Raw genomic sequence first — 16,510 nt, forward strand, 5'->3', positions numbered from 1 at the left:
TGCCTAATTCTCACTTGAAACATTGTTTGTGTTTAATATGAGAAATTACATTCTGTTAACCTCTGACTACAGAGCGATTAAGGCAGCCCTCAGCACCTCTCTGATTCAGAGGGGTTGGGTTAAATGTGGAAGACACATTTCAGTTGAATACATTCAGTTGGACAACTGACTACCGGTAGGTTTCCTTTTAAAACATTTTTTTATTTACATATGATAATTTTTCAGGAATGAGTTTGGACGTAGTGAACTACTTTTTCAAATTAACTTCAGTTAAGTAAATTATATTTTTCTTAAAAGATAGCTTTAGTGTTGCTTAAGTTCTTCCAGTGTGAAGTAATTGGTAGCTTGATAAATTATATTTTCAGACTAGCTTCCCCAACTTTGTCATTCTAAAGAAATAAACTATCTAAGAAGAAACTAAACCAATCACAAGGGCAGACCTATAGGCCTCGCTAATCTTTATGGGGCATAGAACCCACTAGAACGAGTAGCCTAAATCAGATCTATTCAGGAGGTATATTTAAGCAATAAGGCATGAGGAGTTGTGGTATATGGCCAATACACCATGGCTAAGGACCGTTCTTACGCACAACGCGGAGTGCCTGGATACAGTCCTTAGTCTTGGTATATTGGCCACATACCACAAACCCAGAGGTGCCTTATTGGTATTATAAACTGCTTACCTACGTAATTAGAGCAGTACAAATAAATGTTTTGACATACCTGTGGTAAATACCACAGCTGTCAGCCAATCAGCATTCAGGGCTCGAACCAAGCAGTTTATAATAAAAAAACAAATTCCCACAGAAACAGACATTGTGACAACAAAATAAAGATTGTGGTAGCCGCCTGAAGGTCAAAGAGGCTGCATGTAGTAGAGGTCGACCGATTAATCGGAATGGTCGATTAATTAGGGCCGATTTCAAGTTTTCGTAACAATCGGAAATCGGTATTGTTTTTTACACCTTTATTTAATCTTTATTTAACTAGGAAAGTCAGTTAAGCACACATTCTTATTTTCAATGATGGCTCAGGGGCGGTGAGTTAACTGCCTCATTCAGGGGCAGAACGACAGATTTTTACTTTGTCAGCTCAGGGATTCAATCTTGCAACCTTACAGTTAACTTGTCCAACGGTCTAACCACCTGCCTCTCATTGCACTCCACGAGGAGCCTACCTGTTACGCAAATGCAGTAAGCCAAGGTAAGTTTAATGCTAGCTAGCAACTTATCTTATAAAAAAACAATCAATCAATCATAATCACTAGTTAACTACACATGATTGATGATATTACTAGTTTATCTAGCGTGTCCAGCGTTGCATATAATCGATGCTGTGCGTATTCATGAAAAAGGACTGTCGTTGCTCCAATGTGTACCTAACCATAAACATCAATGCCTTTCTTAAAATCAATACACAGAAGTATATATTTTTAAACCTGCATATTTAGCTAAAAGAAATCCAGGTTAGCAGGCAATATTAACCAGGTGAAATTGTGTCACTTCTCTTGCGTTCATTGCACGCAGAGTCAGTGTATATGCAACAGTTTGGGCCGCCTAATTTGCCAGAATTTTACGTAATTATGACATAACATTGAAGTTTGTGCAATGTAACAGGAATATTTAGACTTATGGACTCCACCAGTTAGATAAAATACGGAACGGTTCCGTATTTCACTGAAAGAATAAACATCTTGTTTTCGAGATGATCATTTACGGATTTGACCATATTAATGACCTAAGGCTCGTATTTCTGTGTTATTATGTTATAATTAAGTCTATGATTTGATAGAGCAGTCTGACTGAGGAATGGTAGGCACCAGCAGGCTTGTAAGCATTCATTCAAACAGCACTTTAGTGCGTTTGCCAGCAGCTGTTTATGACTTCAAGCCTATCAACTCCCGAGATTAGACTGGTGTAACCGATGTGAAATGGCTAGCTAGTTAGCGGGGTGCGCGCTAATAGCGTTTCAAACGTCACTCGCTCTGAGACTTGGAGTAGTTGTTCCCCTTGCTCTGCAAGGGCCGCGGATTTTGTGGAACGATGGGTAATGCTGCTTCGGTGGCTGTTGTCGATGTGTTCCTGGTTCGAGCCCAGGTAGGGGAGAGGAGAGGGACGGAAGCTATACTTTTACACGGGCAATACTATAGTGCCTATAAGAACATCCAATAGTCAAAGGTTAATAAAATACAAGTGGTATAGAGAGAAATAGTCCTATAACTCCTATAATAACTACAACCTAAAACTTCTTACCTGGGAATATTGAAGACTCATGTTAAAAGGAACCACCAGCTTTCATATGTTCTCATGTTCTGAGCAAGGAACTGAAACGTTAGCTTTCTTACATGGCACATATTGCACTTTCTTCTCCAACACTTTGTTTTTGCATTATTTAAACCAAATAGAACATGTTTCATTATTTATTTGAGGCTAAATTAATTTTATTGATGTATTATATTAAGTTAAAATAAGTGTTCATTCAGTGTTGTTGTAATTGTCATTATTACAAATAAATAATAATTCAAAATGGTCCGATTAAATCGGTATCGGCCTTTTTTTGGTCCTCCACTAATCGGTATCAGTATCGGCGTTGAAAAATCATAATCGGTCGACCTCTAACATGTACTATATAGATAGAATACGACTCTCACCTTGTGAGAAACGCTATAGCCAACATGCACACAGACCGAAGAACCCAGACAAAAGTGATACACAGAAACGCATAGGAATGGCACACAAGGACAAACGGATAAAAGCTCAGCAACACATGTTTAGAGCAATGACACCAAATGGACTCATTTGATGGAGGACACCAGGATACACATAAACACACACAGATACTGCATATAGGAAAAACAATATAATGACCATAGATCCAGACGTGTGAATCCACACACACACACACACACACACACACACTAGAGAATCTCTGATGACGCAGCAATTGGAGGCAGTGTATTTACCAGCGAAGGTGCCCTTGCTGAGGCACTCTTTGATGCGGTTGGCTCGACGGACGTGGAAGGCCTTGGTGATCTCCTGATTCATGAAGCTCTCACGGTTCAGCACATTGGCCACCATCATCCTCAGGTCAAACACCTCCAGCAGCTCAGCAATGGTGGCCACCTGCATCAGATCTCCACGGCTCTCATCCAAACTGCCTGTGTACAGGTACTGCAGCACCGCCTGAAACCACCACACAGTTGAAATATAATCACCCTCTCGACCTATCGGAATCGAGTATTAGCTGTGGTATAAATCAAGTGAATAAACACCACTTGAGGTGTATGGATTCACTTCAGTCTAATAACCTTTCATTAGAATTCTGTATCTTTGTTTCCCTAAAATGTGTTATGGTTATGCCGACCAGTAGAGGGCACTCTTCAAAGTGCTCTAAGAAGATGATAGAATCCTGGAGCAGTATAGGGAATGAAAACCTCACGGTGAGCTGGTTTTGTATTAATACGGGGATTTAAGCAGATGCTATTATCCAAAGCTACTTGCAAGACTTGATGTTGTTACTGCGATCTGATCTTACCTGGAAGGGTTCTTCCTGTATGAGACCGTCCATGGAGACCACGGTCATGAGGCGGGGTCGCCCCGTCTCGGGGTCAGCTACGTGCTCCAGGTACACACTCAGGAAGCCCCTCCCCCAGCCTGAAAGGCCACGGCCGGTCCCCAGGGGCCCCACGGAGCACTGGCTCCTGGCGGGGAGGGCGTTATCACTTTTGGAAGTCCTCAGGGAGCCCTGCTGGAGCATTGGTGGCCGTTTGATTCCCCTGGCTCCACCCTCCCCATCATTATCGATGTCCAAGCTCTTAGTACGCCCTGCCTGCTCTTTGGCACCTCTCCTACTCTGTTCATCCTCCTCACCGCTCTCGGCGCGCTCATCTCCCTCCCAATCCGCCTCGATGGCCAGCAGATCCAGGGTGAAGAGGTCGTAGAACTTGGAGCAGGAGGTGGCCAGGTAGACTTTGTGTGCGAAGACACGCGTGGCGCCGCCTTGGAGTAAGAAGAGGACATCGGCGCATAGCGGCTGGCAGAGGAGGGAGTCGGGGGCTTCTCCGTCGATGGGAGGGGGGTCAGGGATGCCCACCACAGGGCGCGGAGGCCGGGGGGGCAGGAAGGGGGCCTGGAGGAGGGGCCGCTGGACTCTCTTCAGGTGGGACTTCCAGAACTGGAGGTGACGGCGGGAGATGAGAGCGGAACGGATGGCGTTGTCGAACACATCCTTGACCCCAAACTGGGCCACGATGCTGGTCTCGTAGTAGGGAATGCCCAGCTCCTTGGCCACCTCGTGCCCTCTCTCTGGAGGCAGGATGTCTGTGGGCTTGATGGGTCTGAGCACAAGGGGAGAGCATTAGCAGAGTGGTAGGTCTCTAATGAAAGGATTGTGCTGACAGAAGCTATGGACAGAGAAAAGGTGAAACAGGAATGCTTGCGTTTCAGTCAAATGCTGCACATGCAGATGTGTGTGATGTGATGTGTGATGGGTGTTCTGCAGTGAATTTCGCCCGTGTCAGCAGCATGGATGATAGCGGTCTCACTTGGCCAGGGGTCTGCGGGCGCGGTTCACAGCCTCCAGGTCGGCGTAGCGCAGGTCCAGCTGGCAGCCCACCAGGATGATAGGGGTGCGGGGGCAGAAGTGCTTGATCTCAGGGTACCACATGGTGCGGACGTGACGCAGGGAGTTGGGGTTGGCCAGGGAGAAACACAGCACTACCACGTCAGACCTGCACCACGCACAGAAAAGACAGCGGGAGACAGAGAGGGTAATGTAGGAGGGGAGAGGTCCATTCCTGTCTGAGGTTCATATGAGAAGAGTTTGCTACTAGGCAGTGTACACCTCCGTTCAAAAGTTTAGAAAAGCACATTTTCTGTCCATTAAAATACTCCTGTGTTCCAATGGCACATTGTTAGCTAGTCCAAGTTTATAATTTTAATTAGGCTAATTGACCACATTAGAAAACCCTTTTGCAATTATGTTAGCACAGCTGAAAACTGTTGTCTGATTAAAGAAGCAATAAAACTGGCCTTCTTAAGACTAGTTGAGTATCTGGAGCATCAGAATTTGTGAGTTCGATTACAGGCTCAAAATGTCCAAAAACAAATAACTTTCTTCTGAAACTCGTCAGTTTATTCTTGTTCTGAGAAATGAAGGCTATTCCATGTGAGAAATTGTTAAGAAACTGAAGATCTGGTACAACGCTGTGTACTACTCCCTTCACAGAACAGCGCAAACTGGCCCTAACCAGAATAGAAAGAGGAGTGGGAGGCCCCGGTGCACAACTGAGCAAGAGGACAGGTAAATTAGTCTAGTTTGAGAAACAGACGCTTCACAAGTCCTCAACTGGCAGCTTCATTAAATAGTACCTGCAAAACACCAGTCTCAATGTCAACAGTGAAGATTGCTTCTACACCTGTATTGCTTGAGGTTTGGGGTTTTAGGCTGGATTTCTGTACAGCACTTTGAGATATCAGCTGATGTAAGAAGGGCTATATAAATACATTTGATTTGAAGAGGCGACTCCGGGATGCTGGCCTTCTAGGCAGAGTTGCAAAGAAAAAGCCATATCTCAGACTGGCCAATATAAATAAAAGATTAAAGATGGGCAAAAGAACACAGTTATTGTGTACATGCCTTTGCCCTCGTTGTCAAGCCAAACTACAAAGGTCAGCAGGGCTGCTAGCTATCCTCATGTAACCAGAGTGTTTGGTGTTTTTACAGGACATAGAGCGAGGCTGAGATCAAACTCCTGACTCAGTGTTCACACAACCCAGCAGAGATACTCCTCAACACACACTTTCCTCTGTTATTAAAGAGCATGCAGGGTGCTACGTCACCCCCTTATGCACTGAGATAAGTTTTTATTTTTTTAAATCAGTCTATGGAACGACAAGGTCAAAGGTCAATAATATGTCAACTTCTTTAGAGCCATCTACAAGTAAATGATACAATAAATGATCAAATAAACTATCAGATAGTGTTGGACACAGAGGACAGTGCGAGTGTGCCTATAAGCAGCTGATTGTTGGATAAGGGTGCATGCATGGTGGGCTGTCTAGTGGGTTTAGGGCCAGAGGTTGAGCAGAACAGCACTCGGACAGACCGACAGACAGACGGGCCGCCCCAGAACAGCTGATCTGGCAGTGCCTCTTATCAGCTGACTGCAGGCTGACTGAGCACACACACACACCGAGTCATTGACCATTTAAAATGCTAGCAGGGCTTAATCCACACACACACACACACACACACACACACACACACACACACACACACACACACACACACACAGTCATTGACTATTTAAAATGCGCACACACACTGTCACTAAAAAACAGATCCACAAAGTGACAGGGTGACTTGTTATACAAACCCAGCCCCCACCTAACCTGCTCAGTGACTGTGTGCGTGTACATGTGTGTGTGTGTGTGTGGATTAAGCCCTGCCAGCTGGCTGAGTAAGGATCAGTGTTATGCCAGAAGCTTATTGTCTGAATGGCCTGGGTGAGAGGGATAGAGAGATGATTCCATCATGTCTGCCTGCTAGAGGGGAGGTATATTGTATCTAGCTATCAGAACACATTAATAATGGTAGCCATATCAGCCACCATGACTGTACGTGACAGTGTGTGTATGTGTTTGTGTGTACACGTGTGTCCTTCAGCCTAAAAGCCAGGTGAGCTGAATGCTGGTAAATAAATGGTGCCAATCCTTTGCCAATGACCTGAGACCAGCTAGGGGGGGGGGGGGGGGGGGTCTGGCTGTACAACAAGTACCCTGAGCCCAAAGTACTCACAGCCTCCCAGTGTGTGTGTGTGTATATATATCTCCTCACCTGCCATAAGCGAAGCGTCTGTCTTTGTGATGGTCACCGAAGGTGTCCCAAAGTCTTAGGGAGACACTGACTTCATCCACCACATCCCTAGATCTCTCCAACACCTAGAGGCACAAACACACATCAATGGAAGAAGTGTGTGTGTAGGTGTGTGTATATGTGTAGGTGTGTGTGTGTGTGTGTAGCGTGCGTCCATGCTCACCTCCTGGCACACGCGGTACTGGTCGATGGCCCAGACGGTTGGCACGTGGGTGGCGAGCAGCTGGTACTGTGTGAGGGTAGCATTGCAGGCGCGGGCACAGATGAGCCTGGTTTTGCCCACTGCATTGTCCCCTACCACCACACATTTAATAGTTTCCACATTGGGCCTTTCATAGTCTGTGTCTATATCCATGGAGAGGGTCCTGAGAGAGAAAGACAGAGGGAGAGAGAGAGAAAGTGGAGGGGGAGAGAGGGGGAAGAAAGAAAGAAAGAGCAATAGAGAGATTAAGTGAAGAATTCAGTTACAAACGGAACAACACTGACCAGTAATGAGCAGCTCCTGCCAAACTCCTTCATAGTGAACACATGGTACGGAGGCAGAGAAATAAAGAACCAAGCAGCTATTTATGTCATAACAGAGAGAGAGAGAGAGAACGAGGATAACACTTCTAGCCTCCTCTTTCTCTCAGGCAGGGAGGAGTCAAGCATAACCACTAGCGCCTACAGCCAATGCACTGTACATTGTGAAGTTACACAAACACAGCCCCATGATCCACACTCCACAGACAGTCAGCATTTAAAGGAACACACGGTCTCTTCATGAACTTGACAAGTGTACCGTAGCCATGCCACCAACCCTGCCGGAGGAGAAAGCCACTTATCAGAGTGGTCCATGATAGACCAGGACCCAGTCCGAGTATATTTCATTGGCTGATTCCTCCTGATGACCTGGATGGAATTATGTGATCCTTCCTTAATCCATAGGAAGCCCCACCCAGTTGACTACATCAAAATGGTGAAAGCCCTACATGCTTAAACAAGCTTATGGTTCGCTCTCATCTGCCGAGGGGCACTCATTAAAAGACCCCCACCCCCTCCTGCCAGCCCTCTTCCTTCCTTCCCTCCCTCTCTTTTTCTCTCTCCCTGGAGAGTCTGCTGAGGCCAAGATTGCCTCCTCTTTGAAAACAGAAAGAGGAATAGGAGGCAGTAGCGTTTAGAGAAACAGTAGCATCTGAACAGGGCAGACGACAGAGTTCTGTGTCTCGGCTCGTCCTGAAACTCTAGTCTAGAGCCACAGCAGCAGAACAGTAAAAGAGCATGTTTGCACTATGCCAATGTTGAAGGAAGTGGTGATGTACAGACAGAGGACAGACCACTTTGACCTGGTTCAACAGACAAATGGGTCTGAAAAGCAAGAAGTTTCCCAGAGACTTGTCATGTCTATTATTTAACAGAGAATGCGATGAAAGCGATGATTCATGTGATTGGGTCACACACAGGACAGGACAGTGTCTCCATAGGCTCCCCTATCAGAGTCAGAACACCAACCAACTCCCATCAAGAGCTTGGCTTACTTTAAGCTTCTTCCTTAAAGCTGGAATTCTTAACTGCCACATCTGTTTGGGATATTACAACAACAAAACAAACCGTTTTCCCCCCTTTGACATCATTGCACGCACAACAGAACAGCAGAATATGCACTGCTACGTTTTTTAACACACTGCTCGACGCATCTCACCTCCGTTTTAACACACTGCTCGACGCATCTCACCTCCGTTTTAACACACTGCTCGACGCATCTCACCTCCGTTTTAACACACTGCTCGACGCATCTCACCTCCGTTTTAACACACTGCTCGACGCATCTCACCTCCGTTTTAACACACTGCGAGGCATCTCACCTCCGTTTTAACACACTGCTCGACGCATCTCGCCTCCGTTTTAACACACTGCTCGACGCATGTCGCCTCCGTTTTAACACACTGCTCGACGCATCTCGCCTCCGTTTTAACACACTGCTCGACGCATCTCGCCTCCGTTTTAACACACTGCTCGACGCATCTCGCCTCCGTTTTAACACACTGCTCGACGCATCTCGCCTCCGTTTTAACACACTGCTCGACGCATCTCGCCTCCGTTTTAACACACTGCTCGACGCATCTCGCCTCCGTTTTAACACACTGCTCGACGCATCTCGCCTCCGTTTTAACACACTGCTCGACGCATCTCGCCTCCGTTTTAACACACTGCTCGACGCATCTCACCTCCGTTTTAACACACTGCATCTCACCTCCGTTTTAACACACTGCTCGACGCATCTCGCCTCCGTTTTAACACACTGCTCGACGCATCTCGCCTCCGTTTTAACACACTGCTCGACGCATCTCGCCTCCGTTTTAACACACTGCTCGACGCATCTCGCCTCCGTTTTAACACACTGCTCGACGCATCTCGCCTCCGTTTTAACACACTACTCGACGCATCTCGCCTGCGTTTTAACACACTGCTCGACGCATCTCGCCTCCGTTTTAACACACTGCATCTCACCTCCGTTTTAACACACTGCATCTCACCTCCGTTTTAACACACTGCATCTCACCTCCGTTTTAACACACTGCATCTCACCTCCGTTTTAACACACTGCATCTCACCTCCGTTTTAACACACTGCATCTCACCTCCGTTTTAACACACTGCATCTCACCTCCGTTTTAACACACTGCATCTCACCTCCGTTTTAACACACTGCATCTCACCTCCGTTTTAACACACTGCATCTCACCTCCGTTTTAACACACTGCTCGACGCATCTCGCCTCCGTTTTAACACACTGCTCGACGCATCTCGTCTCCGTTTTAACACACTGCTCGACGCATCCCACCTCCGTTTTAGCACACTGCTCGACGCATCTCGCCTCCGTTTTAACACACTGCTCGACGCATCTCGCCTCCGTTTTAACACACTGCATCTCACCTCCATTTTAACACACTGCTCGACACATCTCACCTCCATTTCCTACACAAAACAATAGCAAAGATGCTGGGGCGAGACTGGCGCTGTTTTTAGACGTTGGTACACAACACACCATTTCTGACATGTCAAATCAAGGCTGTCAATATTCAGCTCTCATGAGGAATGATCTTATGACATTGGAACAGGGTTGTTGCATTTCATTTCGGCAAGCCATGACACCCACAGTCTCAGATTGTTCTGAAATCGTTTCTGTAGTTAAAAACAGATAAGAGTAGCATTCCTGCAACATTATTTGGTTGAAATATAATTTGATCTCTGATTAACTGAGCGAATTGATTGCACCCAAATTGCCTGTTTTAATTTACAGAATTAATATAATATTCAATAAATACAGTAGCTAACATCCAATTTCAAACAAAATGTCTTCTAACAATGAGTAGGATATGAGGAATCCAAAGAAATAGTTAAAAGCCACCCACAGACCCTCCCACACCCACGCCAATCCCACCCATCAATCAATCAATCAAATGTACCTGTTAGTACTCTAGGGGCAGTATTTCATTTTTGGATAAAAAGACGTGCCCGTTTTAAGCGCAATATTTTGTCACGAAAAGATGCTCGAATATGCTTGGAATTGATAGTTTTGGAAAGAAGACACTCTGACGTTTCCAGAACTGCAAAGATTTTCACTGTGAGTCCCTTAGAACAAATGCTTCGGGCAAAACCAAGATGTATGACCGACCAGGAAATGCACAGGATTTCTGAGGCTACGTTTTCCATGATCGCCTTATATGGCTGTGAATGCGACAGGAATGAACGGACTCTTTATCTTGTTTCCCCAAGGTCTCTGCAGCATTGTGACGTATTTGTAGGCATATCATTGGAAGATTGACCATAAGAGACTACAATTGCCAAGTGTCCCTCTTGGTGTCTGCGTGGCATTTGGTGCGCAAAACTCAGCTCCCAGTATTTTTCCATTCGAATCTCAGAACAAACCAGGCTACAAGGACGGTGCTTTCAATGGAGAGATATATGACAAACCACCTTCAGGATTGATTCAAACAACGTTTTCCATGTTTCAGTCGATATTATGGAGTTAATTCGGAAAAAAGTTCGACATGTAGGTGACTGAATTTTCGGTTAGTTTCGGTAGCCAAATGCATAGTAACGAAAGGGAACGATGTGTCCTACACAAGAATCTTTCAGGAAAAACTGGACATCTGCTATGTAACTGAGAGTCTCCTCATTGAAACATCTGAAGTTATTCAAAGGTAAATTATTTTATTTGATTCCTTGGCTGGTTTTTGTGAATATGTTGCGTGCTAAATGCTAACGCTAAATGCTAAGCTAGCTATCACCACTCTTACACAAATTATTGATTTTCTCTGGTTCTAAAGCATATTTTGAAAATCTGAGACGACAGGATTGTTAAGAAAAGGATAAGCTTGAGAGCAGGCATATTTATTTCATTTCATTTGCGATTTTTAGAAATCGCTAACGTTGCGTTATGGTAATGAGCTTGAGGCTGTAGTTACGCTACCGCATACGGGTTTGGGCGGACTATGAGGTTAATAAAGCCCTATTTCACATCAGCAGATGTCAAAGTTCTACACAGAAACCCAGCCTAAAACTCCACAAAGCAATGCAGATGTAGAATCACGGTGGCTGGGGAAAACTAACGGGAAAGGCAGGAACCTAGGAAGAAACCTAGAGAGGAACCAGGCTCTGAGGGCTGGCTAGTCCTCTTCTGGCTGTGCTGGGTGGAGATTATAACAGTACATGGCCAAGATGTTCAAACGTTCATAAATGACCAGCAGGGTCAGATAATAATATCCACAGTGGTTGTAAAGGGTGCAATAGGTCAGCACCTCAGGAGTAAATGTCAGTTGGCTTTTCATAGCCGAGCATTCAGAGTTCGAGACAGCAGGTACGGTAGAGAGAGAGAGTAGAAAACTGCAGGTCTGGGACAAGGTAGCACGTCCGGTGAACAGGTCAGGGTTCCATTGCCGCAGGCAGGACAGTTGAAACTGGAGCATTAGCACGACCAGGTGGAATGGAGACAGCAAGGAGTCATCATGCCAGGTGGTTCAGAGGCATGATCCTAGGGCTCAGGTCCTCCGGGAGGGGAAGACCTGAGCAGGCTTATACAGTATCAGCTCTCTATGTCTGACAAGCATTATTATTGTCATACCTTGTCAATAGACTGCTTACAGGAAGGAAACCAATGTAATTTTGTCATTTGGGTGAACTGTCCCTTTATCACCTAATAGCAGGAACAACACCATTTAGTGGTCAGAACCTGGTAATATCTGGATATACGATGGGACTTAAACCTAACAACTTCCATGACTGAATACTCAGGGGGGGAAAAAACATCACCAAATCACTGAGAATACATTACATAGGATGAAGAAACAATACTCCAAGCTGCAGCTCCATAGTACTTGTCAAACATAGAGCTCTGATACTATATACTCATTGTTGTGGTGGGATTCCTCATGTCTAAATCATTGTTAGAAAAAAGTTTGGTCCATATCAGATGTTAGGTACTATATTTATTGAATATGATATGAATCCTATACATTAAAATGGCAAATTTGAATGCAATCAATGAGCTTCATTTCTCAGAGATCAAATTATATTTCAACAAAATAATGTTGCAGGAATGCTACTCTTACCTGTTTCTAACAAAATAAAATGATTTCAGAACAATCTGAGATGGTGAGTGTCGAAGTCCTCTTTCTGGTGCTTTTTGAGGTGGACCGACCCAGTAGAGAAGGAGAAAGTTGGTTAGACTCCCGTACTTCACTGAAGGTGATATTGATACGGCCAGACCAGACCTGAACAGACCTGCAGTCCTGTCCTACCACTCTGCCACTCCAACCTATCCAAGGTCCCATAAATAGGCTGTTTGAAAGATTCATAGGCTTATTATTGTTCCATTGACGTAGATGCACTTCATCCCTGCCCTGATAGACAGTAGCGGATAAAAATGGCATCCATTCATCGGACACACGAGACGACAGGCAGCCGGATATTCAGCTCGCCCCCTCCCCCACTCATCTCCAACAACTCCTGCTCCTCTCGTCTCATACATTGTTGCTGTTGCTACAGATTGAGACAATATTGCAATAGGCCTAAACAAACAATGTCCGGTCTTGTTTAAGAGCTACAACAAACAGTGTGTTCCCTTTGGAATATTCCATCTCCGTTATAGTCCCAGAGCTGTCAAAGCCAGTGAGCAGCAGGTGTTATTATTACACTGTACCTTAACCTTAGTCGATGTGAGTAGCGGAGGGAGTGACTGAACCCGGAGAGATGCAGAGGAACTGAGGGAGTAGTGGCTGTCTATCTAGACTTTATCTGTGCTCCCTCCCTACGTTTCGCTTTGTGTTTGTCTTTCTGAGACACACAGTCAGGCACGTACTGTAGGTCTACGTGAGTCAGTTAATAGTGTGATAGAATGTCGTGACTTTTACTGCTCTCTCTATCCTTATCTAACAGGTCTTCATTTCATGGAAAATTACACCCCAAAACAAGATTTTGGTATTTGTTTCATTAGTCTGAAATTTTTTGCATGTCAGAAATGAAGTTTCAAGATATTACATTTTCAAAATACATACAGTACCGGTCAAAAGTTTGGACACACCTACTCATTCAAGGGTTTCTCTTTATTTTGGATTATTTTCTACATTGTAGAATAATAGTGAAGACATCGAAACTATGAAATAACACATATGGAGTCATGTAGTAACCAAAAAAGTGTTCACAGTATATTTTATATTTGAGATTCTTCAAAGTAGCCAGTCTTTGCCTTGGATACAGCTTTGTACACTCTTGGCATTCTCTCACTATTATTCTACAATGTAGAAAATGGTAAAAAATTAAGAAAACCCCTGGAATGAGTAGGTGTGTCCAAACTTTTGATGGTGCACTTTGCATCATACCAGATGTATTTATGTATTTTGAAAGTTAAATATGTTCAAAAATGGATTGCTGACATGCAAAACATTTTGGGACTATATCAACAATGGACTAATGAAACAAATAACAAAATATAATTTTGGGGTGGAATTTTTCTTTAATGGTCGTAGCAGCTGCAAGAGGAGCACATCAATAACAGCTCAGAGTTGCAGATGGAAAGAGCAATAAAGAGAAATATTAGACAATCATCCCTACAGGATCAGCACACCACCACTCAGGGTTGAGTACAATGTGCTTTGTTTTCAAAGTAAGTCTATGGGGCTGACAGAGAACCTATGTGTAGGACAGAGTGTGTAAGTGAATTTGCATCAATGTGTCACATCAGCAGTGTCACAGCTCACTCACCACTGGCTCATGCTTGTTTGTATGTTTGTATTTGAGAGTGTGTCTGCATGTGTAAAAAAAAATACAAAGGCCTGCCTGAGTGCGTGTGTGTGTGTCTGTACGGTGTTAAGGGTCTCCTAGGTCTGGTGTGTAACAGGCTTAGGCAAGCTGTGAGGCATGGAGATATGAAACTGGGGGCAGAGGACAGTTTCTCAGGGGATCAGACACTGGATCCCTGGAGCACTACCCCATCGCTCTGTAGCACAGCATCCACCACGCAGAGGGCAGCGAACACATACACACATTTTAGTCATCTAGCAGACACTCTTATCCAGACCAATTCCAACTACTGTGTTCATCTTAAGGTAGCTGAGACAACCACATATCAAAGTCACACACACACACAGAGAGGCTGGCTGAGAGGCAGCAGAGGTAACTAGACACTGTGAGAGCTGTGTAGGTTTTAATTCACAGCCAGTGACGGATGTGGAGTAAAGCAGCAGTCTAGACACCATCTGTTAGGCTGTCACCTGTACTACAGCCATTGGAAACGTCAGTGAACAGCAGACACACTGAGGAAGGTGCAAGCCAATACTTCAGGTCTGCTACTAAGACATGTTCCCCTTGAAAAAATAACATAAAAACATCCCAAATCTCTCAAACATCAAGCCCTTTTTTACCTCTACATTATGGGGTTGTTTCACCTTGATCTAAGAATGGAAAAGTAATGAAAGGAACAAGTACAATAAGTCCCACTACGACCTTTTCAGAGTCAACAAAAGGAAAATATAGGAATAAGGTGGAATCAAATTACACAGGCTCAGACGCCCACCGCATGTGGCAGGGGCTGCAGTCCATTATAGATTACAAAGGAAGACCCAGCCATGATCTGCCCAATGATGCCTCTCTACCAGATGAACTCACTGCATTTTATTCACGCCTTGACAATAACAAGACTGTACTGTGTGTGAGGGCCCCCAACTACCCAGAGGACTGTGGTGATCTCGCTCTCTGAGGCCTACGTGAGTACGGTCTTTAATCAGGTCAACAGACGCAAGGCGACAGCGCCGGGATTCCAGGGCGTGTTCTCAGAGCATGCGCAGATCAGAGTGCAGGCACATTCACTGTAATTTTCAACGTCTCCTTGTCCCAGTCTGTAATCCCCACATGTTTTAAGATGACTACCATCATCCCTGTTCCTAAGAACTCTTAAGGCTTCAAGGCACAATGACTGTAGCACCGACATCTGTAATCATGAAACGCTTTGAAAGGCTGGTTATGACACACATCAACTCCACCATCCCAGTTTTTCACAATTACTGACATTAAATACTCGTAAAAATGTTCTGTATTAGGTCAATTAGGATCACCATTTTATTTAAGAATGTGAGATGTCAGAATAATAGTAGAGAGAATCATTTATTTTAGCTTTTATTTCTTTCATCACATTCCGAGTGGGTCAGAAGTTTACATACATTCAATTAGTATTTGGTAGCATTGCCTTTAAATAGTTTAACTTGGGTCAAACATTTCAGGTTGCCTTCCACAAGCTTCCCACAATAAGTTGGGTGAATTTTGGCCCATTCCTCCTGACAGAGCTGGTGAGTCAGTTTGTAGGCCTCCTTGCTAGCACACGCTTTTTCAGTTCTGCCCACAAATTTTCTATAGGATTGAGGTCAGGGCTTTGTGATGGCCATCCAAACCTTGACTTTGTTGTCCTTAAGCCATTTTGCCACAACTTTGGAAGTATGCTTGGGGTCATTGTCCATTTAGAAGACCCATTTGCCACCGAGCTTTAACTTCCTGACTAATATCTTGGGATTTTGCTTTGATATATCCACGTAATTTTCCTCTCTCATGATGCTATCCAGTCCCTCCTGCAGAAAATGACCCCCACAACATGATGCTGCCACTCCCGTGCTTCACGGTTGGGATGGTGTTCTTCGGCTTGCAAATATCCCCCTTTCTACACCATTGTCCCCTCCAAGCTGGTCACCAAGCTTTGGACCATGGCATTGAACAACTCCCTCTGCAACTGGATTCTGGACTTCCTGATGGGCTGCTCCCAGGTGGTGAGGGTAGGCAACAACACCTCCATCACGCTGACCCTCAAAACGGGGGATCTACAGGGGTGTGTGCTTTGTCCTCTCCTATACTCCCTGTTCGCCCATGACTGCTTGGCCACGCACCCATCCAACACCATCATCAAGCTTGCTGACGACACAACATTGGTAGGCCTGATCACCGGTGATGATGACACAGCCTACAGGGAGGAGGTCAGTGACCTGGTAGTGTGGTTTTGGGACAACAACCTCTCCCTCAAAGTCAGTAAGACCAAGGAGCTGATAGTGGACTAGAGGAAACATTGACGGGGCTGCAGTGGAGGGGGTCAAGAGCTTCCATGGTCCACT

At 45.0% G+C, this 16,510-nt stretch overlaps 1 protein-coding gene across 3 annotated transcripts in view; it reads right to left on the reverse strand.

Annotated features, from left to right (window-relative positions):
- The window catches only part of rhobtb4 (Rho related BTB domain containing 4), a 71,345-nt gene that overhangs the window by 16,891 nt on the left and 37,944 nt on the right, over nt 1-16,510 (reverse strand). For all 3 annotated transcript variants that reach the window (XM_065011409.1, XM_065011410.1, XM_065011408.1), the window contains 5 exons: nt 7,040-7,241; nt 6,838-6,941; nt 4,544-4,729; nt 3,535-4,336; nt 2,963-3,182 (listed from right to left, as the gene is read on the reverse strand). In XM_065011409.1, coding sequence (XP_064867481.1) covers nt 2,963-3,182; nt 3,535-4,336; nt 4,544-4,729; nt 6,838-6,941; nt 7,040-7,231 — 1,504 coding nt within the window. In that variant the 5' untranslated portion in view covers nt 7,232-7,241. The remainder of the gene's footprint in view (nt 1-2,962; nt 3,183-3,534; nt 4,337-4,543; nt 4,730-6,837; nt 6,942-7,039; nt 7,242-16,510) is intronic.

Source organism: Oncorhynchus nerka, linkage group LG27 (assembly GCF_034236695.1).
Source record: "Oncorhynchus nerka isolate Pitt River linkage group LG27, Oner_Uvic_2.0, whole genome shotgun sequence".
Taxonomy (NCBI): domain Eukaryota; kingdom Metazoa; phylum Chordata; class Actinopteri; order Salmoniformes; family Salmonidae; genus Oncorhynchus; species Oncorhynchus nerka.